Source organism: Pogona vitticeps, chromosome 8 (genome assembly GCF_051106095.1).
Source record: "Pogona vitticeps strain Pit_001003342236 chromosome 8, PviZW2.1, whole genome shotgun sequence".
Lineage (NCBI taxonomy): Eukaryota > Metazoa > Chordata > Lepidosauria > Squamata > Agamidae > Pogona > Pogona vitticeps.
In genome coordinates, this window is record NC_135790.1 from 14,405,319 (window position 1) to 14,430,509 (window position 25,191).

General features: G+C 43.8%; 1 protein-coding gene across 3 annotated transcripts in view; it reads left to right on the forward strand.

Annotated features, from left to right (window-relative positions):
* Positions 1-17,694, forward strand: part of GCK (glucokinase) — a 50,821-nt gene extending 33,127 nt beyond the window's left edge. The window contains exons 3-10 of one of the 3 annotated variants that reach the window (XM_020803612.3): positions 1,626-1,780; positions 4,247-4,366; positions 5,780-5,875; positions 7,153-7,252; positions 9,986-10,169; positions 10,883-11,038; positions 12,857-13,090; positions 15,476-17,694. In XM_020803612.3, coding sequence (XP_020659271.2) covers positions 1,626-1,780; positions 4,247-4,366; positions 5,780-5,875; positions 7,153-7,252; positions 9,986-10,169; positions 10,883-11,038; positions 12,857-13,090; positions 15,476-15,620 — 1,190 coding nt within the window. In that variant the 3' untranslated portion in view covers positions 15,621-17,694. Of the gene's footprint in view, positions 1-1,625; positions 1,781-4,246; positions 4,367-5,779; positions 5,876-7,152; positions 7,253-9,985; positions 10,170-10,882; positions 11,039-12,856; positions 13,091-15,475 lie in introns of those variants that run through there. The other 2 variants (XM_020803611.3, XM_072978917.2) reach the window with 2 other exon arrangements.
* The last annotated feature ends 7,497 nt before the right edge of the window (positions 17,695-25,191 follow it).

Sequence of the window (25,191 nt, forward strand, 5' to 3'; positions counted from 1 at the left end):
CCATTATCATATTATAATACTAAAATTGGTTCATATTAGTTTTTAAGTACAAAAACATCTTAACATTTGAAGGGAAAAATGCCTCAAAAAGTATTTTCAGTTCCAGAAATGTACTAGGGAAAGGAACAAGTAAATGATACTTGTTTACTTGAAATTATGTAACAGTATCAACATCATCGTAAAAATATTTTGTTGTTGTTGTTGTTTGATTGTTTGAAAAGGAACCCAAGCTGTAAGCTTACATCTGAGGAAAGGTTGCGTGCATAATGACCAAGCTGGTGTCAGTTCTCCTCAAGTTGTTACAGAGTTTAAAATGGCATCACTGGGCTCCTCCAGAATGATTTAAAAGGCAAGAAGTTAGGATGATGTACTGTTTATTTCTGAAGGATGTGGGTCCAAGTCCCTTGGATAGCTGCTTCTAATTTCTAGGTAAAACTGAACAGTCACTTCTGGAGGACCACTTCTTTGACTTAGATCGGCACTTCCTTTAGGACGAGACATAAACAAAGTCACTGAATGGCTCCTTCCTTTGGGAGCAAAGTTCCTTCTAATTTTCTGGAGCGCTGCATGGGAGCCCTGCCCTGTGGGCACAGAGTTCCAGCTGCAGCCGGAAGCAAATGGGTGGCTCTGATCCAGCACTGCACAGCCATACAGCTTAGAAGGAATGTTGTTTGGGAGTAAAAAATCAAATCAAATCAGGATGGCCAAATGTGATACAGTGGTGCCTCGCATAGCAACGTTAATCCGTGCAGCAAAAATCGCTGCAAAGCGATTTCGTTGCTATGCAATATTAAAAAGCCCATAGGAATGCATTGAAACACCTTCAATGCGTTCCTATGGGCAAAAATCTCACCTTTAAGCAAAGATCCTCCATTCGGTGGCCATTTTCACTGTCTGGTAAGCGAGGAATCCGTCCCTAAACACAGTGGGCAGCCAATTTTTTTACCCGGCGGCCATTTTGGAACCACCGATCAGCTGTTGGAAAATCATCACTATGCGATGATCGGTAAGCGAAACAGCGAACTGATCGTCGCAAAGCGATTTTTCCCTATAGGGAACATCGCAATGCGATCGCTTTTGCGATCGCAAAAACGTAATTGCTATGTGGTTTTGTCATTAAACAGGGCACCCATTAAGCGAGGCACCACTGTATTTCCCTCATCATACTTCTATGTGTTTCCCTTTAAGACAGGGTGGAGGAACTGTTAGCCTTCTAGATGTTGATGGGCTCCCCTTGCTCCTCACCATTCCTCAGTCTGGTCAGGGCTAATCAGAACTAGAGCTGGACAATATCCAGAGAGTTACACTTAGACGGAATACATTTGGTGTATGTATCTCCCAGCTCAGCTTTTGGAGAGAGAAACTAAACAGCCACAACACTATCACTGGGCAGAACTGGAAGCAATTTGACATTAATTATCTGGACCTTGAAATTACCTAATTACAATTCTGCTTTCATAAAAATCTTCATCCTGCAGCAACCCCACTCCTTGCTTAGTCTGGGAGTTGCCATGTACAAAGCAGCCTGTTTTTCACAGATATAACTTAGACAACAGGCTGTAGTGGTCACAGTGTGAATGAATAGATGCAATGAATGAAAGAATAAAGGCACTCTGGTTTTGCAGAGGTTGGAGATTTCCTGTCTTTGGATCTCGGGGGCACCAATTTCCGAGTGATGCTCGTAAAAGTGGGTGAAGGTGAAGAAGGACAATGGACCGTGAAGACAAAGCACCAAATGTATTCCATCCCGGAGGACGCCATGACAGGCACAGCTGAAATGGTGAGCCAGATTATCAAGTCTAAGTGAGTGATGTTTTGCAGACAGGTGTCAGGAATCTCATTTTTGGTGGCTGGTTTGGCTGGGCAGTTCTGAGAGTTGCAATCCAAAAAAATACCTGTTGAAAATGTTGATCAATACTCTGTCCCATTAAGACACCTGATGTCTACAGACACATGCACCTCCTTTCATCCTGACATTCCACTACCAAGCATCATCATCACAATTATTATTTTTCTTCTGTTCTTCTATTTTCCCCTGATCACCATGAATGCAAATGAGTGAGAGCTGCTCAATTAAGAGCCAGAAGCACAACCGCCCAATATTAATTATCATGTTTTTAATTATTTGTGAATTTTAAAATATTGTGTTGGAAGCCCCCTTGGGTCACCACAAAGGGAGAAAAGTAGAATAGAAATCAAATAATTAAATAAATGATTGAAATAAGAAAAAAGACAAGGAAAATGGGTGGGAAACAGAGGAGTTTACATGTAGATAAGAAAACTACATGATAAATGTCTTGTCGGACAGTACACTAATAATCAAAATCGATACCTTAGTCAATTAGGCAGTAGTTTCCAGCCTTGGTTGACCCAGGTGTTTTTGGACTGCAGTTCCCAGAATCCTTCACCACCAGCTGTGCTGGGTAGGGTTTCTGGGAGTTGTAGTCCAAGAACACCTGTTTTACCTAAGGTTGGGAACCAGGTGGCACTCTAGGACAGACTGCCACCTAGTGGTATATAACTGATATTCAACAAATCTGTAAAATTAATCAGCAGGAAGGAGGGAGAACATACACTCAATAGATCCTGGCTTCTGTGACCCCCCCCCCTCAACATGTTTCTAGGTTACCTTCCCCAAATGCTCTTGATGTTGCCTATCGTTAGGTGGAAATTATCTGAAAGAAAGAAAGAAAGAAAGAAAGAAAGAAAGAAAGAAAGAAAGAAAGAAAGAAAGAAAGAAAGAAAGAAAGAAAGAAAGAAAGAAAGACCGACCGACCGACCGACCGACCGACCGACCGACCGACCATACATAGCTGGTTCAAGCTGGGATCAAACAACACCTTGTCCCAAAAGTTTAGTGTATGGCACACCACACGACCTCCAGCTTTGTTTCTGGACAGCCTTTGCTGCTTGCCATTACAGGTTTACATGCCTCCTATATCCCCACCTTGAAATTAGCCCTCCGCATGATCAAGTGAACACCTGCATTTAACTATAGTATGGATATAGTATAGATAAATATGGTTAGATGGGATTTCAGATAGGAAGTCAGCATAATGAACAGAATAGTAAGAAGAGTTTTTATTGCTGCTTTTAATCATCTCCCACTGTTTTATTGTATTTTAATGGTTTGTGTGCTGCTTCTTCGAGGACCTTCAAAGCAGCATGAAAATAAACTTTATTCTTGCTGCATTAAAGTGTAGCAATAGATATTGCACAACAGAGCAAATCAGCAATTCTAAAAATGGGGGCACCTCATATAAAAAAATTATACAGTATTTTGAAACTGGACCTCAGATTGGCACCAAATTTGGAAAAGATAAAGTAACCAATCTGCTCTTGTTCTGTGCTAAATTTGGAGACAGACGCACAAATGGGCTTTAATTTTTGTTTAGTTTTTAAAGTAAACCCCCCCCCCCCCCCGGAAGACACTGGTGACCTTTTCTATCTGCAGATTTAAAACAGATCAAATACATTGAAAGTACCAAATTTGCTTATCTTAAAAGAGATGGAAGAGTTTACAGGATACCTACTTCTGCTCACTGCCATTCACACTTGTTAAAAAACAGCCCTGACAATAATTTTGTGCTTGTGTGTGACGTGGTTAACTGATGGAATAAGGAGTCCGCTTCTGGGATTTTCCCTTGCATGTGCCACTTTGTGAATTGTAGTGAGCACAACAAGGTATCCTGTAGACCATCTTGATTGCTGTCATTGGTGTTGTCAACATTCAGGTTACCGTTTGCATTGTAAAGCTTAACATCTTTTTTCCTGCTGGCCATGCAGGCGCAATATTACGCAGAACTATTGTGCCATTTCCTGGCTTTTTGAACTGTGGATATGGAAGCACAATATCCCACATTCATGGACCTGTGGTTTTTTGAAGATCCATGAAATAGTGTAACTCGAAACATGACTTTGGCTCTTTTTTCTCTGTTTGACATTTTGAGGAAGTAAGTCTTGGGGAACTGGCAGGTTGGCCAGATGCTTAAGAGACCAGGAGCTCCTCCACCTTGAATATCTCTTGTAATGCGAGGAACATCTGCTGAAGTTCCTTCTTTGGCACAAGTGTTCAAGGCATGCAGGAGCCCTTTTGCATCTAGCCATCCTACAGGATCTAGGGGGCTGCCTTTGATACTGTCCAGTGACTCATTGTAGGCAGCTTCCAAACAAGGCTAATTGCAAAAAGGGAAGAGAAATGATCATTGAACGGCACTGATCTTTTTGATTCTTCCTCCCACCCCAGCTCTTCGATTACATTTCAGAATGTATCTCTGACTTCCTAGACAAACATCAGATGAAGCACAAAAAGCTACCTCTGGGCTTCACATTTTCCTTCCCTGTTCGACATGAAGACATCGACAAGGTGGGTTTGAGGACATGGACTTCTCCCTCCTCCACCTGGTCACATTTTTTCCACCATGAGTTAACTGTTTTTTGCAATATAGAGGTGCACCCTATTTCTTCTTCTGCAGCATCCTAGCCATTCAGCAGACTGGATAGTGGTGCTCAGAGGACAGACTGTGTAACTGCTTTTACTGTAATGGTGTCTGGGTTTTTAAAATAATGTAATTGTTAATTGTTTCATTTTGCTTGCACACTGCCTTGAATATTTGTTAGATCAGGAATAAACATTTTTGCTGGAATTCCCTAGGGAGGGATACATGGACCCTGCTGTGCTGGATTTTAAACTGATTTTCAGAAACATTTAGAATGTTCCGTGCTATTTTCAGCTGTTGCGATGTAAACTATTTTTTAAAATGAAAATGCATAGTACTCTATATTGTTTTATATTGCTGCTGATCTACTGTTTAGTGATCTAACATTTTAATATGGGCTGTAATTTAACTATTATAGTATGGTGAATTTAACTGGCTTTGGTTTTATTATATAGAATGATTTATATTTAAGCTGGTGTGAGCCACCTAAAAACAATCAGACAAATACACAAAGTTTGGGCTAAGGTGGTGAAATTGTGGGAGGTAAAATATAGTGTACCCTAATTCTGCACTGCATCCAGATTAGGAGATTGAGATGGTGGCCAATCAGGGCCATGCTGACAGTAGTGTTGCTATGCCTGGTCAAGTTTTTGAAAATGTGGCTGGACTTCAGTTCCCATTAACCCTCTCCAGGATGTTGTATGGTGAGGGGTGATAGGAGCTGCAATCCACAGCCTTTGGAAGGTCATGTGCCCCCCCCCTCAGTGTAGGGCCAATGCCCAATCCAATCAAACAAAAGTGTTCCTGATAAGACTGATTTTATATAGAAGTCTCATTCATTAAAAGGACATACAGTGGTGCCTCGCTAGACGAAAAACCTGCAAGACGATTGGTTTTTGTGATCACTTGCAAGACCTTTTTTTCTATGACCGTGCTTCGCAAGACTTTTTTTTAGACCGATGTTTCACAAAAGGTTGTTTTTTAGACCGATGCTTTGCAAGACTTTTTTTTGAGACCGATGCATAGGAAACCTCGCAAGATGATTTTTTCACAAGACGATGATTTTCGCGGAACAAATTAAAATCGTCTTGCGAGGCACCACTGTACATACAAATAGTCGAAGGTTGCATCCAAGTGCTCCAGATTCTAGGAGAACAGTTGCCACAAATGTCCTCATTCTCTATTGCCATCTCTACTGTGTGAGTTTGCTTGCAGTGCAAAGCTTCTGAATTTTCAACCAAAAAAAATCCCTTTTCCTAAAGCAGGTGCCATTGTGATCAAGGAGACTATGCTTACATTGTTACTTTTGAACTCATCCCTTCCATCTGTTGTTTTTACAGGGGATCCTGTTGAACTGGACTAAAGGCTTCAAAGCATCAGGAGCTGAAGGGAACAACGTAGTGGGGCTTTTGAGAGATGCTATCAAACGACGAGGGGTGAGATTATGATAAAACGTTCTGCTCTTCAGTGCTCTAATTGGCAGCAGCTCTCCTGGAGGCTTGTTGTAGCCGAGACAGAGCAAGGCAGCCACCCCAGGCTGTTGTTGCTGAGGGTGGGGAGTGGCTGTGAGATGCTGGAGGACCAAGCTCTAGGTTCCACACTACCTACATATCCTCTGGTTCCCTAAGATTGTTTACATCCTTCAGGTGCAACCAAGAACATTGCCCTCTCTACCAGTGTTGAAATGAGATTTGATGGCTAGTCCACTTATTTCTGTACTTGAAAAATAGTTCATCTTCTTGGCCTCCACTTCAGGCAGCAAAAGAGTGAAGGTTGTCCCACTTCAGCATCACTGGAGGAGGTCTCACCCAGTCCCTGATTCTTTTAATGCAGGGATGGGGAAGTTTCCATCCTTAGGCTCCAATGAAAGATGCTCTGAACTCCCCACACCCCAAATCAAACCTAGATACGTCTTGATCTGATTTAGAAAAATATTGCCACACCTAGAACCTTCAGAACAAGACATTTGAGGGGAGAAGCTATAAGATGGAAGGTCTGTGGGTACAGAAACAGCTTTGGGGAATGAATACAGCCTGCAGGCCCCATTATAGGAGGTGAGGATGAGGAGCCTGATGCCGAGAGAGGCCCAGAAGGAGAAGACACGAAACCGGGCCTTCTCAGAGGTGGCTCCTCGCCTATGGAACAACCTCCCTCTGGAGATCCGCACAGCACCTACGCTGGGAATCTTTAAAACCCAATTAAAAACATGGCTATACATCCAGGCCTTCCCTCCAGTCAATACCTGATTTCTTTCTATTTTCCTTTATTTTTTTTCTTCTACTTTATTACAATTGTTATTGAACGACTATGCACATTCTTGAGTTTATTGTTTTATCCTATATTGTAAGCCGCCTAGAGTGGACGAGTAGTCCAGATAGGCGGGGTATAAATCAAATAAATAAATAAAGAAATATATCAACCCCATCTAGTAGATTAAGTGCCTTCAGCGTATAGAGCCATTGGACTATAATCCTCCTGTATCCTAATTTATGTTTCCACCAGATGTCTCAAAAGACTGTGTGTTTTATATGACCGCGGCCCTCCCTGCTGCCCTCTGCCCTTTGCCTCTTATTTGGAGCGCTGTATCTTCCTCCGCAAGAGCTATAGGGCTCTGGTAGCCTATTGTGTGTGATTACCCTCCAAATGGGTTTCGGTTGGTTTGCTCTTTCTGAGGAGCCTTTGGGATCACAGAGCCCCTTTCAACCTTTTGCAGGACTTTGAGATGGATGTGGTTGCAATGGTCAACGATACGGTAGCAACAATGATATCCTGCTACTATGAGGACCACCGATGTGAAGTTGGCATGATAGTAGGTAAGTCACATACTCTTGCATATTTCTCTTTCAGCAGAACAGAACCAGTGAATGCTGGAGCGTTAACTCCTTTATATCTGTACTAGCGGCAGGTTTATATAGAGATAAAGAGGTGGCTTACAGCAGATCAGACTGTTGATATCTCCAACCTAATACTGTCTACTGTGACTGCCAGTTATTTGTTAATAGAGAGGAGTAGAACCTGCAAACCACAGGCAGCCCCCCACAAATTTCTTGATTTCCTCTGTTGTTGTTGTTGTTGTTGTTGTTGTTGTTGTTGTTGCTGCTGCTGCTGCTGCTGCTGTTGATGTTGATGTTGCTGTTGTTGTTGTTGTTGTTGTTGTTGTTATATGCTATCAAGCCACTTCTGGTTTATGGTGACTTTGTGTATTAGTAATCTGCAAAGTGTCCTATCATTAACAGCCCTGTCAAGATCTTGCAAACTCAAGGCCATGGCTTCCTTTATTGAATCAATCCATCTCATGTTTGCTTTTCCTCTTTTCCTGCTGCTTTCAACTTTTCACAGCATTATTGTCTTTTCTAGTAAGCTTGTCTTCTCATGGTATGCCTAAATATGATAGCTTCACAGTTTAGCTTCTAGTGAGAGTTCAGGGTTGATACTGTATAATCTAGAAACCACTTATTTGTCTTTCTGGCAGCCTGAGTTAATTTCCCTCCCTATTAACTGTCTTCATGTCCAGCTTCACATCTGTTCATAGTGATTAGGAATACCATAATAGGGATGATACTGACTTTAATCTCCAGTGACACATCTGTACACTTCAGGATCATCACTGCTGTTGACAGTTTTCCCTTGCTCACCTATCACTATAGCTGAAGTTGCTGCCACTGCTCCTGCTGTCCCCTCCTGCTACCCCCAATCTGGGGATTTGCCAGATTCTTCCAGCTAGGAGCACTGGGGTTTGAACTCAAAAACTTATGCTGTGGGCTGTGCCAATCAGCCATGGTGCCTTTCCAGGGCTTCAAATATCTCTCTGTGCTACTAGTATATCTGTGGAGGTTGACAGAAGCCTCAGAGATCAGCTGACAGGTTTAAATCAAAAAGAGACTTTGCTTATTATCATCCTCTGTGGACTTAATTGATGATTCATTCTAGATGGCCATTAATACACTGTTCTTGTCCATTTAAATTTAAACACGCCCCCTGTCGTTCTAGTTCAGATTAAGAAAGAACATTGTGGAAGCTTCGTGTGCTTGGTTTTCCTGTAATAGGCAGGGAGGGGCAGGAGGTGTGTGTACCAGAAGGGTTGAAAACAAGTACCTGCATATGATATGCCCTTTATTTGAAGAAGTGTAATATTGTTTGCGATGCTGTGGTACCAGGTTGCCTAGAAAGAGTTTTTAAATGTGCTCAAATGCTTGATGTAGTCAAGGTGTTACTTGAGGGTTCTGGGAATACATTTTATACAGCAAGTGGGCATTCTCAAACACCCTTTTGTCAACACAGTCTCCTATGCTGTCATCACGGATGGTAGTGTTAATTTACATTGGAAGATTTTTAAAAAACGGGAATATAAATGTGTGTCAGGCAGGACTGAGGCCTAAATGGCCTTCCTTCAATTAACTGCATTACTAGAAAAGCAAGAGCAGTTGTACTCTGTAGCCCAAAGCACTCTGTGTACCACTTCCTTCTGCAACAGGATTGTAAAACCGACATTGGCTAAGAGGTACAACTCGTTTGTCTTCTATTCCATTCCACATCAAGACTTTAAAATGATGTAAGCCATATATGTAGAACATGGCCAATGGATCCTCCTTTGTTGTTGCAGGCTGAATACTTTGGAAGGTTATTGGGCATGGGTGGAGGGGGGGCAGACGTGAAGTGTTAGGTGGGGCCCGAACCAAAGGCAGGAAGACCCACTCCTTCCCATTCCTTTTTCTGCCAGCCCCTCTTCTCTGTATTTCTCTTCCTCTGCTGCATGAAGTCATTCCCTTTGCTCCAGTTCTTTGTTCAAAACAAAACTGCTCACATACACCTTAGGCCTCCTTATTCAGCTGAGTAACCTCTGAAGGGTTTCTACACCACACTTTTGGTGTGATCAGACAGCAGCAAAGGCAGGATGGAGCATATTTCCCCATACTTTGTGTGATCACTGGGGAAACAGATTGCACTGGGCCTCTGTACAAATGGTCCAAATTCCAATGTACCGTATTTTTCCACATATAAGACTATACTTTTGTCTAAAATATTTAGACTAAAAATTGAAGGTCGTCTTATACACGGAAGTAAGCTGAGGAGAGAACAAAAACAAGTGGCGGGGAAAGCAGGAATCTAAGTGATCCTGCAGCACTTTGATCCCTACACTTGCTAAGTCCCATTTAGATTTCTTAATTTTGGATTTGAAAAGTGGCAGGCGTCTTATACATGGGGGCATCTTATACACGTAAAATACGGCATTTCCCCTTGTGATCACAGCCTTAGGGGAGAATTGCACCTCCTAAGGATGTGATTTTTTCTATTATATTGGGGGAGGGGAAATATATATAAATTATATAGGGCAAACTGTACAAGAGGAAGGAGTTAAAACTCTCTTTTCCAGCATAGCTGCTTCTGTTAAAATCAAAGTTGGCATGTACTGCTTTAAGTGTGTGTGTTTCTCGCTGTATTGGAAAACTCACAAAGAACAATACTAATGCTACTCAAGAACTTGATAGTGTGCCATTTGCGGATTGACTGACATGGAGAATTTCCCTGCATTTCTAATCTGCCAGGCACAGGTTGTAATGCTTGCTACATGGAAGAAATGCAGAACGTGGAGCTGGTGGAAGGTGATGAAGGTCGGATGTGTGTAAATACTGAATGGGGAGCCTTTGGGGCATCGGGAGAGCTGGACGAGTTCCTCTTGGAGTATGATCGTGTGGTGGACGAGACCTCGCTTAACCCCGGTCAGCAGCTGTAAGGAATATGTCAGATAAAATTAACATAATAGCTTCTTGCTTTCCTAGTTCCCATGCTCCCCTCCCTTCCTAGCTGACTAGAGAGTTGGGGAAGAGGGACACGTGAGCTCTCATGAATCCTTTGGCCACACACAATTCATAGATCTTCTATGACTGGAGAGAATTTTCCCCAGCAGGAAAAAAAAAGTTTGTGGGGTAATCCCATGGTTATCTCCACTCATTAGAGATAAGTGGGTAAAACCTTGGAAATATTTAAGGATAAGAATTTGAATGGAATCCAGGATTAAGGAAATAATTTTCCTGTCCCTGGGGGCTCTATAACCAGTCTGCCAGAATTACATGTCTGAAATAAAATCTATGAAACAGGAAAGTAATTTCAGCTTCTAATTACATGATATCTCTAATGTGTAATTTGACCCTAATGTCGCAGTCCTCTAAGATGCTTTTAATGTTCTCCTGCCTGCATTTCCTATTGAAATAAATGTGTAGTGCCCTACAAAGAATGGTGGTTGTTGTTTTTCCTGCAGATCAGAGAAATATCTGTTGTTGTCCAGTAACAATAAGTTCATCTTTGTTCCCCATTCATGATGTATACACACATATTGAGGACATAATTTATCCTTCCTATGTGTGCTTGTCTCTGGTTTGCATATACATACAGATTCCTACCTGTGTATTACTAAACTGATGAATTTCCCTGCTTTGCTCCAGGTATGAGAAGATCATAGGAGGAAAGTACATGGGAGAAATTGCACGACTAGTGCTATTAAAACTTGTTAATGAAAACCTGCTCTTCAATGGAGAAGCTTCAGAGCAGCTGAAAACCAGAGGATCTTTCGAAACCCGTTTTATCTCACAAATCGAAAGGTTAGGTTTTGTGAAGTATGTTGTCCTGCCCGCATTTGCTGTTCGATCCCAGGCTTCCTTAGTCCATCACTTTATCCCCTTCACCACACTGGGTATATCTTTCTTCCTTATCTGCCCTGTTGGGTTCTGTGCTGCTAGGGGTAACTCATTGGAAATGTATATGCTTTACCTTGGGAGGTTAGGTTGGCCCCAAAAGCTGAGAGCTTTTTGTTTCAGCTGGTGTTGGATAAGGGGACTATTCTCCCAAATGGACCACCAAGATAGAAAAAACAATGGGGTGATTTAAAAACTGGAAGGTCTTCATATGTCAACTCACTTTGCACCTGGAGCCATGCTCTTTGCTCATATAAATTTAAAGCACCAAATTTTTCAAGTTAAAGTGTGCTAGCTTTTCAACCTCCTCTTCTTTCAACCTGAGAACATCTCTGTTCTAAATGCTGAAGGACTATCAGAGTATGAATTACAGAGGATATTTATATTTATTTTATTTATTTATTGGACTTATATACCGCCCCATAGCGCTACAAGCACTCTCCGGGCGGTTTACAATTTTAATTATACAGGCTACACATTGCCCCCCCCCCCCCCAGCAAGCTGGGTACTCATTTTACCGACCTCGGAAGGATGGAAGGCTGAGTCAACCTTGAGCCGTCTACCCGGGATTTGAACCCCAGGTCATGAGCACAGTTTTAGTTTTACAGTGTTTTAACCACTGCGCCACGAGGCTCTTACAGCCTCGTGGCGCAGTGGATAACAATAAACTTTTTGGATTACTATAAAAAAATTTTTGTTTTCTTCAGTTTGTTGACTGATGGCCTCCCTAGCCACTTCCTGGCAACAGTCGTTTTTCACATGATGTACCTGAAGTTCAAGTTTCTGCTAGTTAGGCTTATATTTCACTATCTTCTCTCATTGCCTTCTTCAGGTCATCAGAGGTAGCCCTTGCCACAACGTTAAAGCCTTCTGCTCTTCTATGTCAAGAGCAAGCATCCTGTGGCCTATGGGCTGCATTGCAGACCCCAAAATTCTTTTCATGGCTCTGGATCCTTAATAGGTGTCCTTGACCCTGAAAAAAAATCATCCTGAAAAAGGATGTTTGCCAGAAGCCTCCAGGAGGTCCTGGAAGCCTGCAGATGCAGTAATCCTTCTAAACAAGGGGCAGACCCAACTCCTTTAAAATTATTATTTTTTTTCATTAGAGAACCCAGACCAGCCAGTTCTGGTTTTGTTTTCTCCATTTTCCCCTATGTGTGTGTATGTGTGAGAGAGAATGAGAAGAAGAGAACCTACCATGGTTACTGGGCGTGGGGGACTGTCCCAGATTTTCAGAACTTGCCCTCCCCTGGGACCAAGGAGGTCACCTTTCACTAATGTAATACAGCACAGGTAGGTGGGTCAAATCTCAGTGGGAGAGCACATGCTACAAGAAGTCCAAGATTCAACACCCAACATTGCCAGCTGGTGCAGTGGAACACCCTTGTCTGGTATCCCAAACAACACTAGAGTTAGTGTGAAAAAAAAAACATACAAAAACTGGATTGACCAATGCTCTTATTTTCTATAAAGCAGCCTCCTAAGTTTCTTAAACAATTTAACTTACATAGTGTTATCTCCTAGGAAACCTTGGGAAGCATATTTCATTTAAGAGGCTACAAATTGCTAATTGTTATTAGAAGTTGTTATGTATTATAGAATGTGAAGTGTGTGTGTATGAGTTATAGCTTCCTTGTTCCCCTACCTGTTTGAAACATAGGGGGAATGGACATCCCCCCACACACACCTCCATGGTAAGAGAACTGAGCATTGTGTTGTTCTCAGTGACACAGGTGACCGAAAACAGATCTACAACATTCTGACATCCTTCGGGCTGTTGCCCTCAGCAACGGACTGTGACGTTGTTCGAATGGTGTGTGAGAGTGTTTCCACACGGGCCGCGCAGATGTGTTCAGCTGGGCTGGCTGGTGTAATTAATCGCATGAGGGACAGCAGGAGTGAGGAGACCCTGAAGATAACAGTGGGAGTTGATGGTTCTGTCTACAAGCTCCATCCCAGGTGAGGTTTGGGATCTTGAGTCTTTTAAAGACATCTGGGCGCTTCTGAATCAGAGCTGTAAAAAACTAGAAGGTGTCCCTGTAACACAGGGATGGGGACATCTGGTCCTCCACATGTTTGGAAACCCTAACCAGCGCAATTCCAATTTGGTAAGGGATTATGGAAGTCATTGAAGAAAAAACGTCTGGAAAGCTAAAGTTTCACCTCTCCTACTTTAACAGCAGATCTTGTTGGATTCCAGATACTGCTAGGCAACTTTCTGAAGACATCTTCTAATAGTTTTTGTTGTTGCCGGATTAAGGTTCTACTTGCATTCCACAGAAGTAAGAAGGGATCCTCTTATCATCAGGGCCTGCTACTGGCAGAGAAAGGAATTGAACCACACTGAATAAAACTTCTTGACTCATAGCTTGGCTAATATTGATGAAGGAGTATTATTTGGGGTATTATTTTTGTCTTCCCTTTTGAATTGTCTGTATTTTCTGCATCCACAGGAACATTCCAGTGGTATGCCAGCCTTCTACTTATCATCCCTAGGGTATAGATTATTTTGGTTTTTCTTTGGTGGACTGAAAGATTTATGGATGGGAGAAGGACAAAGAAACTTTGTTAGAAAGCTTCCTTGTCTTTTACAACAAAGGAAGCAACTGGATTCTTTATTCTAAATGCCTTTTGACTATAATCCTACAAGCTTTTGTGATCTCCTGTAGTTTGCAAATTACCTTATTTTATTTTATGATAGTTCATCACAATTTAAATGGCAGCTTGTTTTGGATTCTAATTGCTTAGACAGAACCCTGAGAAAGGACTGCATGGTTGAAACACTCCAGTGTTTTGCAGTGTCTGATTGGACCTTTAGAGACAGGAATCACTACCCATGAAAGGTAAACTAGCGGTTTGCCACAGCAAAGGGTATGATTGTGCTGCTTTGCTACACAAACAACGGATTATATGTTGCACAGAGATGAAGAGGGATTCCAATTTATGGCTTGGGAAATTACTTTTTTGAGACGACAGCTCCCAGAATCCTCTTACCAAGATAGCCATTGGTTATATTGATAGGGGATTCTGAATATTGTAATTAAGAAAAGTAACTTTTCTAGGCTGTGTTCCTAATTTATCTACATAAATTAAGAATGGACCTAAGGATAGTACCAAACGTTAAACATGCTTGTCATTTAACACTCGCATCCTAAATTTTTTTGCTCAGAAGTAGCCTATTTGGGTCACTGGGATTTACACTCAGGTAACTGTATATAGGAAGGGACGTGGTGGTGCTGTGTGTTAAACCGCAGAAGCCTCTGTGCTGCAAGGTCAGAAGACCAGCAGTCGTAAGATCGAATCCACGTGATGGAGTGAGCTCCTGTCGCTTGTCCCAGCTCCTGCCAGCCTAGCAGTTCAAAAACATGTAAAATGCGAGTATATAAATAGGTACCACCTCAGTGGGAAGGTAACGGCATTCCATGTCTAGTTGCACTGGCCACGTGACCACGGAAACTGTCTTCGGACAAATGCTGACTCTATGGCTTGGAAACGGGGATGAGCACCGCGCCCTAGAGTCAGACACGACTGGACTAAATGTCAAGGGGAACCTTTACCTTTACCTAACTGTATATAGGATTTCAGCCTTACATCCTGATGGCTCTTTTATTTTTTTTCAGGAAAACTCTGCTTTAATAGAAAAGCTTATGATGGGCCTGGGTGTGCTAGCTTAACTTCCTCCCACCTACTGTTTTAATGTCTCAGTTCCCTTCAGCCATTTCCCACACTCTGTGGGGTTCCTGGTATGTGTTTACTTTGCCGGGACCTTGCGAAGGGAAAGAGTTAGAGCAGAAGAGTGGCAGGCAAGCAAAGGGTTAAGTATGTGCATTCATGTGTGAGATTTAGTTTGGCCTTGATTCAACCCGTTTGAAAGGACTGCCGAAGACATCTTGCAGGGGCATATCCGTGGCTGGAATTAGGGCTGAGCCCCATGCTTTCATTTGGCCTCATAAATTAGTATTGCTTTTCCTTAAGTAGCACCGTGCTGTTAGCAAGAAACTTCATGCTGCTAGACAGGAGATCAGAAACAATAGCTGGAAGAGGAAACTCCCAGAGGCCGTCTTCAGAGCCCATGCTAAAACGTACTTCTATGAACTGGATTTCTGGACACTGTGAAGGGCACGTCCGCAGGCTGTGGTGCCTTTCGAAGCTGTGCGCTTGGTGCAGCGATGTGGCGGGGAAAAGAATGCTGGGATTCCTGGGAAGGGTTGTCCAGACACGAGCTTCTGGGGAGTCAAATGAAACCAGAAATGGGGAAATTATCCATGAATACCTGTCCTCTGTGGAGAGAGAGGTGGCACGTTGGTCTCAAAAGTCTTCTTTTCTCTCACTTGCTCTCCCCAGTTTCAAAGATCGGTTCCATGCAACCGTCAGACAACTGACACCGGGCTGCGACATCACCTTTCTGCAGTCGGAGGAAGGCAGCGGCAGAGGGGCTGCTCTCATTTCCGCAGTGGCCTGCAAGATGGCCTGCATGATTGGCCAATGAGCTGGCACCAGCAACGAGGGACCATCGCGAAAGGGAAAGGAACCTGCCTTGGGAACACGACTCTTCCCTCCAGGGGGGGCAGGCTGAGTTGTTTGAGAGGGTGCCAAGGAATAGAGCCAGCGGAAGGAAGGACGGAAGGAAGGTTTTTCTTGGGGGGAGGGATGGGGGGAATGGAGTAACACTGGGTTTCTCCTAACCTCTACCTGTAGAGGACATCATAACCATTCAAAACCACAGCCTCTCCTTTCTCTTCTTTAAACCATCTCCACTACTGTAAAGTCTGTGGGGGCTTCAGTTTACATAATAAGATATTTTACGTAGTTGAGTGGAGGTGGGACGGGTGAGAGAGAGCTGAGAAGTCAATAAATGTGTCTTTTCTTCTTCTTCTTTTTCCGTTGTGCTCAAGAGGTGGAATCTGGGATCTAGTTTGCCTGAAGGGCTAGCAAAGTTCTGTTTTCTCCCATGGGGACTGTATAGCAGGCCGTTGGGTCAGATGCTCAGGGGCTCACGGAAAAATGAGGCCCCCGAAGGTAGAGGAACTAGACTGTTGCATTTGAGTGATTGAAATGATGCATATTTATAATCCAAAGGATGGGGACATAAGTCCATTACATTCAGAATCTAGAATTTCCTAATTGCAGCCCTGGTTTCTTTTGCAACCAATCAGGACCAGACGGGAACAACAAATTGTACATTTTGTTTTTATCAACTGTTGGTGAGAGACTAGGACCAACATTTAGCAAGGAAGACTATAAAGTAGAAATAAAAATCTCCCACTAGTCTCGAAGGTGTGATAACATTTCTCACCAGCTCCTCCTCCGTGCTTTTTAATGTGTCAAACAGAGTTCAAACTGCTGTGTTCGTAAGAAGAGAGAAATTAACTGACAAATAAGATTTCATTGAATTTCCAGACTGATGTCAGACATAAAGCCAAACTTGCAAACATAAATTAAAGGGCAGGCTAAATAACTATTAGTTCAAAGTGTTGATCCCATAAGTCAAGACAATCTCTATGCCCTGTTTCAACATTAATGATTGTTAATACAGAGGAGGCATGTAACTGAACAAACGCTTGGAGAGCTGGCAAGAAACATAAAGCATTTTATGATTAGAGAGTTAAGATCATAAGAGATATTGATGCTGAGTCAGAATAAATATATATCTATACGAGCACTCTGCTCCTGCAGTGGCCAGCCTAATGTCATCAGGAAGCCCACATGGGGGCGGTAAGTATTGGAAGGCATGTCTGAGCATTACAGCTCTGTTTTCATAACTGTATTGCGACTCTATTTTTTAAAATAAAAGCAGGATGGAGGGGAAGATTTAAACTTTCCTCAACTACATGTATTTACAAGGCCATGTGTGCTTACTTCAGAGCAAGGGTGAGCAATTACAGAGGTGTAGAGGCTATATATGTGCAGCCTGAATGCTGGAGGACTGTTCTAATCATCCTTACTCAAAACCTTTTCTTGTAAAACATATGCTTTTAACTGAAAAATGGCCTGGTGTCTTCTAGTGGTCATAAAGTTGTTAAAATACATATTTTTTAAAAAAAAAGTTTGAGGGGGGTGCTAGAAGGCCCTCAAGCATGGGGAAGTTATTTCTCAAAGATCCAATAAAACTTTCTGAGGCAAAATTTGTTAGCGCAAGAACGTGGAAAACATAAGCAGAGTTAATAGAATAAAGTCCAGTCCAGTTTTCTGAATTTTAAAATATGAGGGGTAAATGTTGCACATTTCTGCTTTAGAGGGAAAAGATAGAAGCCAGAATCCTGTTGGTTTTCATTTGAGATTTGTGTAACTTGATATGGCTCATTGCAGCTAATTAATGCAATGCTGTGGCCCATCTCAGTCATATCTTTGGTCATGTGTTTGATTCCAGAACTGAGATGCACCCCAGCATCTCATTAATGCTTGAATATCAATGGCATTCTGGCCTAAGAGTCTTAGAAAGAGAGTCTCATTAACACAATGAGTTGCTAAGCCCTCATGTAATAGATGTTAAGTGTGCTATGTCCTTCTGTATGTTCCCAGGTGGGGTAGAACCTGGGGAAATTGCTTGTAAAAATCACCAATTTTAAAGCAGCCCACCCAAACAGGTGGGACACAGGGAGAAGGAAACACCCCACCTCACCCCGCAAGAAGGTCTTACAATACAATTTGGTTCACAAATTGCAATCTCATGGATAGCTTAAAGGAATAAAACCACAAGGAGCTGCCATCATAAGGCTCCAGTTTAGAAAAATATGAGATCAACCAAAGACTGGCTCACATTTCATACTATGGTGCAAAGAAAAGATCATGGTGTGGATTTGCATCAACTTATGGTAATTATACATCTGTTTACATTTCTACTACAGGGATCTTACACTTGTGAACAGACAGTATTCCCAAATGCTTTGGGCTACAACTCTCACAGACCATTACTGTGAGCCATGATGGGAATTATAGGCCATAACATCTGGAGGCCCAAATTTTCTCCAGAGATGTGTTGAAAATTGTACAGGTACCACACAGGAAATAGCAACAGGTGCCTCTTACTTCTGGCCTGCTCAGCAAATAGGTGGAAGGTGTGCTGACGTAGATGGATTGCTACGCTTTGTGCATTGCATCTGCACAGGATCTTGATTTCTGGACACACAGTTAGTTGTTTGGCACACTCTCTCTCTTCCCACTGCCATAGTATTGGTCCCCCCCCCCGCCTTTCCTCCAGCATCTCCTGCTATCCTATTTATGGATCCAGGGACCCTTTTGTATTAAAAAAATATAAGAATAAAAAATTTAAAACAATGTACAGCATCCCTGTTGTATCTATTCTTTTAACCAAAATTATTCATGCAACAGTCTGTAGCGTTTGGAATAAAGATATTAGAGGATGCTGTAGAACCTGCAGGAAAACTAAAGCAATCCTCAGGGATAATTCTTCTGCATTAAGTGGGAACTGCATCCCCACAAGTATGCACAGGATTGCAGATCAAGAGGATTTGTGTATTTGAGGGGACACCTTGGGGAAAAATTAGCACACAAAATGATAGTATAGGGAAGTCACAATACAAATGAAGTTTACCTACAAGATCATACAGTGTTCCAGGATAGGAAGCAATGAAGCAGCAGCAACCAAAGGTCAAAGTCCAAAGAAAACATTACATAAGGTAGAGGAAAGGAACAGCCAAATCCTTTAGGTGTTGGTATTGGTAATACAGTGACAGATTTTACTTTCTTGGGCTCCATGATCACTGCAGATGGAGACAGCAGCCATGAAATTAAAAGATGTCTGCTTCTTGGGAGGAAAACGATGACAAACCTCAACAGCATCTTAAAAAGCAGAGACACCACCTTGCCAACAAAAGTCCAAATAGTCAAAGCTATGGTTTTTCCAGTAGTGATGTACGGAAGTGAGAGCTGAACCATAAAGTAAGCTGACCGCTGAAGAATTGATGCCTTTGAATTGTGGTGCTGGAGGAGGCTCTTGAGAGTCCCCTCAACTGCAAGGAGAACAAACCTTTCAATTCTAAAGGAAATCAACCCTGAGTGCTCACTGGAAGGACAGATCCTGAAGCTGAGGCTCCAATACTTTGGCCACCTCATGAGAAGACTCCTTGGAAAAGACCCTGATGTTGGGAAAGTGTGAAGGCAAGAGGAGAAGGGGACGACAGAGGACGAGATGGTTGGACAGTGTCATCAAAGCGACCAACATGAATTTGACCCAACTCTGGGAGGCAGTGGAAGACAGGAGGGCCTGGCATGCTCTGGTCCATGGGGTCACGAAGAGTCAGACACGACTAAACAACTAAACAACAACGACGATTGGTAATACATCAGATATAGTCAGAGAATTCTATATTGGTCTCTGGCAGTGACCAGTAACAGAGTTTCTTAGGTGGGGGTGGATTTAGTGGCTGGATTATAGGAGTTCCATAAAGTTTTACGGGCGAAGAAGGAGAGAGAAAGATCGGCCTCTGGCAGCAATCATTCAGTACAGAACTGGATTGCAACTGTATGTCACTGTCATCATACGTTGGGTATCCAGCACCCCATAATGCTTAATAAAACTTCTGTCAGATAATTTTTGATTGGAAGGGCCACAGTTTAGGCAAAAAGGAGGCTTAAGGAAGGGATCATTGTAGTGATAGTGATAGTGATAGGAGGATCTCCAGAGAAAGTCAAGGATGAGTGAGTGGCCAAGATTGGATGGTTAAAGACAGAAGGGGAGTCTGATCCAAAGCAGCAGTGAACGAATCAGGGAAATAACTGAGCAATGGACAATGAAGAATTCAGCCAACCAATGTAGATGAAAAGAAGAAAATGTGCACGCCAATTGGCGGGGGACACCAGAGGGATCCCCCTATTGTGACGGGTTTTTTTGCGCCTTTCTCGGATACCCTCATGACATCTTGAGGCTGTTCACGTGAACGGCTGAGTGACGTGAGAAAGACAGAGGGCATTTAAGGGGAGGCAACCCTATTATCTGTCTCCGACCACTGGAGTGACATGGGTTTATGTGCCAGAATATGTGTCGCAGATAAAGGGCTGCTTGGCATAATGTGGAGCCAGCGTTGCAGGGCAGAGGCCCTTGGACAGTTGCCACTGGTTGTATTGGTGGTTTACATACGTGGCAACGATTTGGAAAGGCATCCTGACCGGCGCTGATTCCGAAAGTCATACGCAATCTTAAAGGGTTGAAGGACATGAACATGGCTATGTGTATCCTTGGTCCACAAACATGCCTTATCGGCATGGAGAGATGGTAAATTTTCCTCAATATGAACACGGCACACAGGGGTGTTAACTGTGAGGCCTGCAGGGTGGTCTGCAGCAATTGTCACCAGAGGATCCAATTGAATAGGCCTGTGTTATTCCTTTGGATGACACCCACCAGGAGTGTTAGTTATACAACTGGGCAGCAACGTGCTGTGGAGCCAGCTTTGTCGGGCGGCTGCCTTTTGGGGAGTAATCCAGGCCCGGATGGAAGGGGCTCACGTGGAATGGAGAGGGCACCGCGGCATGCTGTGGAGCCAGCTTTGTCTGGTGGCTGCCTTTGGACAACACCCACCAGGAGTGTTGGTGATACACCTGGGTGGCAACGATTTGGCTCGGTACCTGGGGAGATCCCTGGTAGTCGATGTGATACACAACCTTACCTGGCTGAAAGGAGATGCGGATTATATGGTTGACAATCATCCCTCGGCGGTTTTGGAAAAGGGGAGACAGTTTTGGCCAGTAAACACTGCCCGGAGGAGTGTTAACTGGGAAGTCTGTAGAGCAATCCGTGGCAGCCTGGGATCAGTGGTCGGGCACCACAGGATTTGGCTCGATGGGCTAGAGATTTTAGGCCGGATGGCATGCACCTGCCCGAGGTAGGTTTGGACGTCTTTTTGGAGGACGTCAAGGGGGGGGGGCGCTCTTGGAGCTGGAGTGGCTTGATGGGGAGCATGGGAAATAGTGCACTTATTCCCATTGCTGTGGCGGGTAGTGCAGATTCAAAGGTAACGGAGCTTGGATTTTATGGTAACGGCACTAAATTGTATCATATCTGAACGGACAGCACTGCCGATCAGGCGATCACAGTGCTTGGAAGGAAAGATGTATTGGGAACGCTCCCGGACCCATGGATGGCACAGAGAGAGGGAAAGGGGGGGCGGGAAAAATGGGAGGCCAATAGTTATCCCATGGTAATAAAGAGGGGAATAACTGAGGCCTGAGCTCAGCCTATTGGCTAGTCAAGGGTCAAGTGAGAACCCAAGAGGGAAATCTGAATCCGCACTACAGCAGGACCCCCCTTTGCCAAATGATTGCCAATGTTCATGATAACGAAATGGATTTTAATAAAGTGTGGCCCATGTTTAACCCCATTCGCCTGGTCTCACGTGGTTATTCCGGGATAAGGGGGCAATGACCATCGGGTGAGGAAGGCCAGGGCTTGGCCGGTGGCGAGGAGTGCATTTGCACTGGCCAAGCTGCTGCAGCCGTTGTGCCTCTTCCTGGAAGTGGCTGGACGGACGTGAGTGACAGCTGCCTCAGCCACACCCTGCCTGGATTGGTGGAATGCTCTCTGTGTTTGGAAACTTTGGCTGGACCAAAACACTGCCACCAGATTGCAGACTGGGACTAGTCAGAGGGAACGCCTTTCTTCCAACGGCTTCATTAGCTACCGTTCTGTTGCCCGACATAATTCAGGTAGCTGGTTAGATGACCTCTAAAGCCCTACAAGGCGAAAGCCCTAGGCTGTGAACCCATGAATTTAAAAAATAACCTTGATTAATTAAGTCATAGCCTGATGGACAGACCATTTTAAAAATACACAGAATGAGAGGATTGAATAGTTTTAAATGTACATTAGGTAGGACATTTAACATTTTTAAACATAACACAATAGATATAATATATAAATACAAAATATTGGCTAAATAATTTGTTTGATCATACAATAGTATAAAACACTTAAAATACTTTAACTCAAATTAAAGAAACCAATACGTCTTTGGAAGGAGGTTGAAGACCATCTATTTCTTCCAAAAATAATAGGCAAAACCAGCAAGGTAGGCTCTGGAAAGGAGGCAGGCGGTGAGGGAGAGGGAAGGGAAGGGCCGGGAGGGAGGAAAGAAGGAACGGAAGGCCTTCTTCAGTTGGCCAGGTGGGTTTGGTGGCAGAAGGAGAGGCCGGAGGGCAAGGATCTTGGGCTGAAGGTGATGGGAGGGAAGGCAACTGAGGGGAAATCTTTGGGTCAGGGTGCCTGTAGGGAAAAGAGAAAAGAGAAAGCTTCATCAATATGAGAATAAACTCCCCTTTCTCCCATTAGTGGACATCCATGTTAAAGAATCTTTTTGGGATAAGCCCAGCAGAGGAAGTCATCTTACTTCTGGTCAGCCTACATTTCCTAATGATCATCTCATTATATCCACAAGCATTCCTTATGTTAAAGCAAGAGGTCAGCATTATGTTCATTGGACTATTTTGTAAACTAGGGCAGACCTTTAAAACTAGCTTTTGATCCTTTTAAGATCAAGGACTTTTCCCACTATCTAATAAAATGAGTGACCAGTGACTATTGTTATGCATCTACGGAAGAAAATGTATCTAATTTCGAATAGGACAGATCATGAACCCTTAAAGACAGAAAAACAGCCCACTAGAGCTTATGATATCATTGTAAAGTTCCTTCCCCTGGGAGATGTGGGAGATGGCGCTCCTCTTGAAATAGGGGGAGAAGCTGGAACAAGGGGAAGGGCAGAAGGGAAAGAGGAGGGGGTGGGTTGGACAAAGGGACAAGAGAGGTTTGTGGGTTGGATAGAAGGGGAAGAGGAAGAACACAGGGTTTACGGGGTTTGTGTGGTTTACAGGTGAGAGGGCAATATCGACAAGTCCTATTCAGATCCTTTACAGGATATATCGACAAGTCCTATTCAGATCCTGTACAGGATATATTGACAAGTCCTATTCAGATCCTGTACAGTTGAACCCGTAAACCCAGTCTTTTGGGGATGAGAATTCTTTCAACTGCAACTCCATCCTTTCCTTCACAATACTCTAAGGGGAGGAAAACATTGACCCATATCCATGAGCTGCAGAGGACAGTTCTCCTTGGGCACACAAACACACACAAAAACATCCTATAGGATTCCACAATTCCATGCAAGGGATTCTGATTGATCTGGCTGGCGTTACTGTCGATGCCCTGATCAATGGCTGGTTCGCTGCCACCACCAGGGCTATGGACACAATCACTCCTAAACACCCACTCTGGCGCAGAGCTCAGCCATCAGCTGTGAACTATGAACAGGAGAAAGCTGGGAATCATTTGGAGGCAATACCTGATGGAAAATAACCTGAAAGCTGCCAGGATCACGTCTAACCAAAGTGAAGTCTGCCAGGAAAGTTTACTTTGCTGTCCGGATAAGTGAAGCTTCTAATTATCAGGCAGAACTTTTCTGTATAGTACGCAATCTATTTGGAATTGGTCATAACAATTGGCCTCCCCTTACCATCTCACCTGACCAATTTTCAGCATTCTTTAAATCTAAAGTGGAGGCCACCCACCAGGACCTAACCTCCTATTTGAAAACAATAGATCAAGCCAAGACATCCAGCAACACTGCCTTGTCCGATGAGAATTACGCAATTTCAGCCGGTGACGTCGATAGAGGTGGACAAAATGCTTGATCACTGTCAGGCCACCACTTCCTACCTTGACCCTTGCCCAGCCTGGCTAATCAAAGCAGCCAGGCCTATGACAACCGAATGGGCCACTGCAATAATTCATGGCTCCCTCCAAGGAGATGCTCATTAGGCCCATTAGGAAGAAACTGAGCTTGGCGGTGGACAACAATAGCAATTATAGGGCTGTCATCAATGTTTCTTTCCTTAGCAAGGTAGTAGAGAGGGTGGTGGCCAATTAGCATCAGGCCGTTTGTGATGAAAACAATGCCCTGGATCAGTTTCAGTCAGGCTTCAGGCTGTGCCATGGTATGGAAACAGCATTGGTCATCCTGCTAGATGACCTATTGAGGGAGGCCGACAGGGGCAAAATGTCTTTCCTGGTTCTCCTCGACATCTCAGCCACCTTTGATACCATCAACCACAGTATCCTCCTGGGGATGCTCTCCAAGTTGGGGATCAGTGGTCTGGTTCTTGCCTGGCTCCGGTCTTTCTTGGCGGACAGTTCTCAGAGAGTCCAGCTTGGGGAGAATGTATTGGCCCCGTGGCCCCTCAATTATGGGGTCCCACAGGATTCTATCATCTCTCCAAGGCTGTTTAATATCTACATGAGGCTGCTGGAGGGCGTTATCCGGAGGTGTGGTGCCTCGTGTCATCAGTACACAAGTGACACTCAGCTCTACACCTTCTTTTTTCCATCAAAACTGGATGCTGTTACATCCCTTGAGCGCTGCCTGGGGGCTGTTCAACAATGGATGCAGGTGAATGGACTGAGGCTGAACCTGGACAAGACGGAGGCCTTGAGGGTGGCGCCCCTGTCAGCAGTGGTTTGGGGAGCTCACCCTCTTTTGGGGGAGCGACTCTCACCACAAAGACTGTGGTCCGCAGCTTGGGTGTCCATCTTCACCCAGTGCTTGCCATGGAATCCCAGGTAATGTCTGTGACCCACACCACCCATTTACATCTTTGGCAGATTGCCCAGTTGTGTTCCTATCTTGATGTTGGGACGCACACCACACTTGTCCACACACTCGTAGTCTCGAGATTAGTCTACTGCAATGCACTCTACGTGGAGCTTCCCTTGAGATGGATGTGGAAACTTCAAATGGTCCAGAACATGGTGGCCAGATTACTAACTGAGGTGAAAAAATATCATCATATTTCCCCCACTCTGGCCGCCTTACACTGGTTACCAGTTAGATTATGTATCAATTTCAAGGTTCTAATGATTATATATAAAGCCCTAAATGGTTTAGGACCTTGATACCTGTTAGACCGCCTTCTTCCACCTAGTTCTACCTGTGTCACTCCTTCTAGCCAGACTGGGCGGCTGAGGGGATTAACTCTGAGGGAGTCCCAGAAGGAAAAAACTAGAAACTGGGCCTTCTCGGTGGTGGCCCCTTGCCTTTGGAACATCC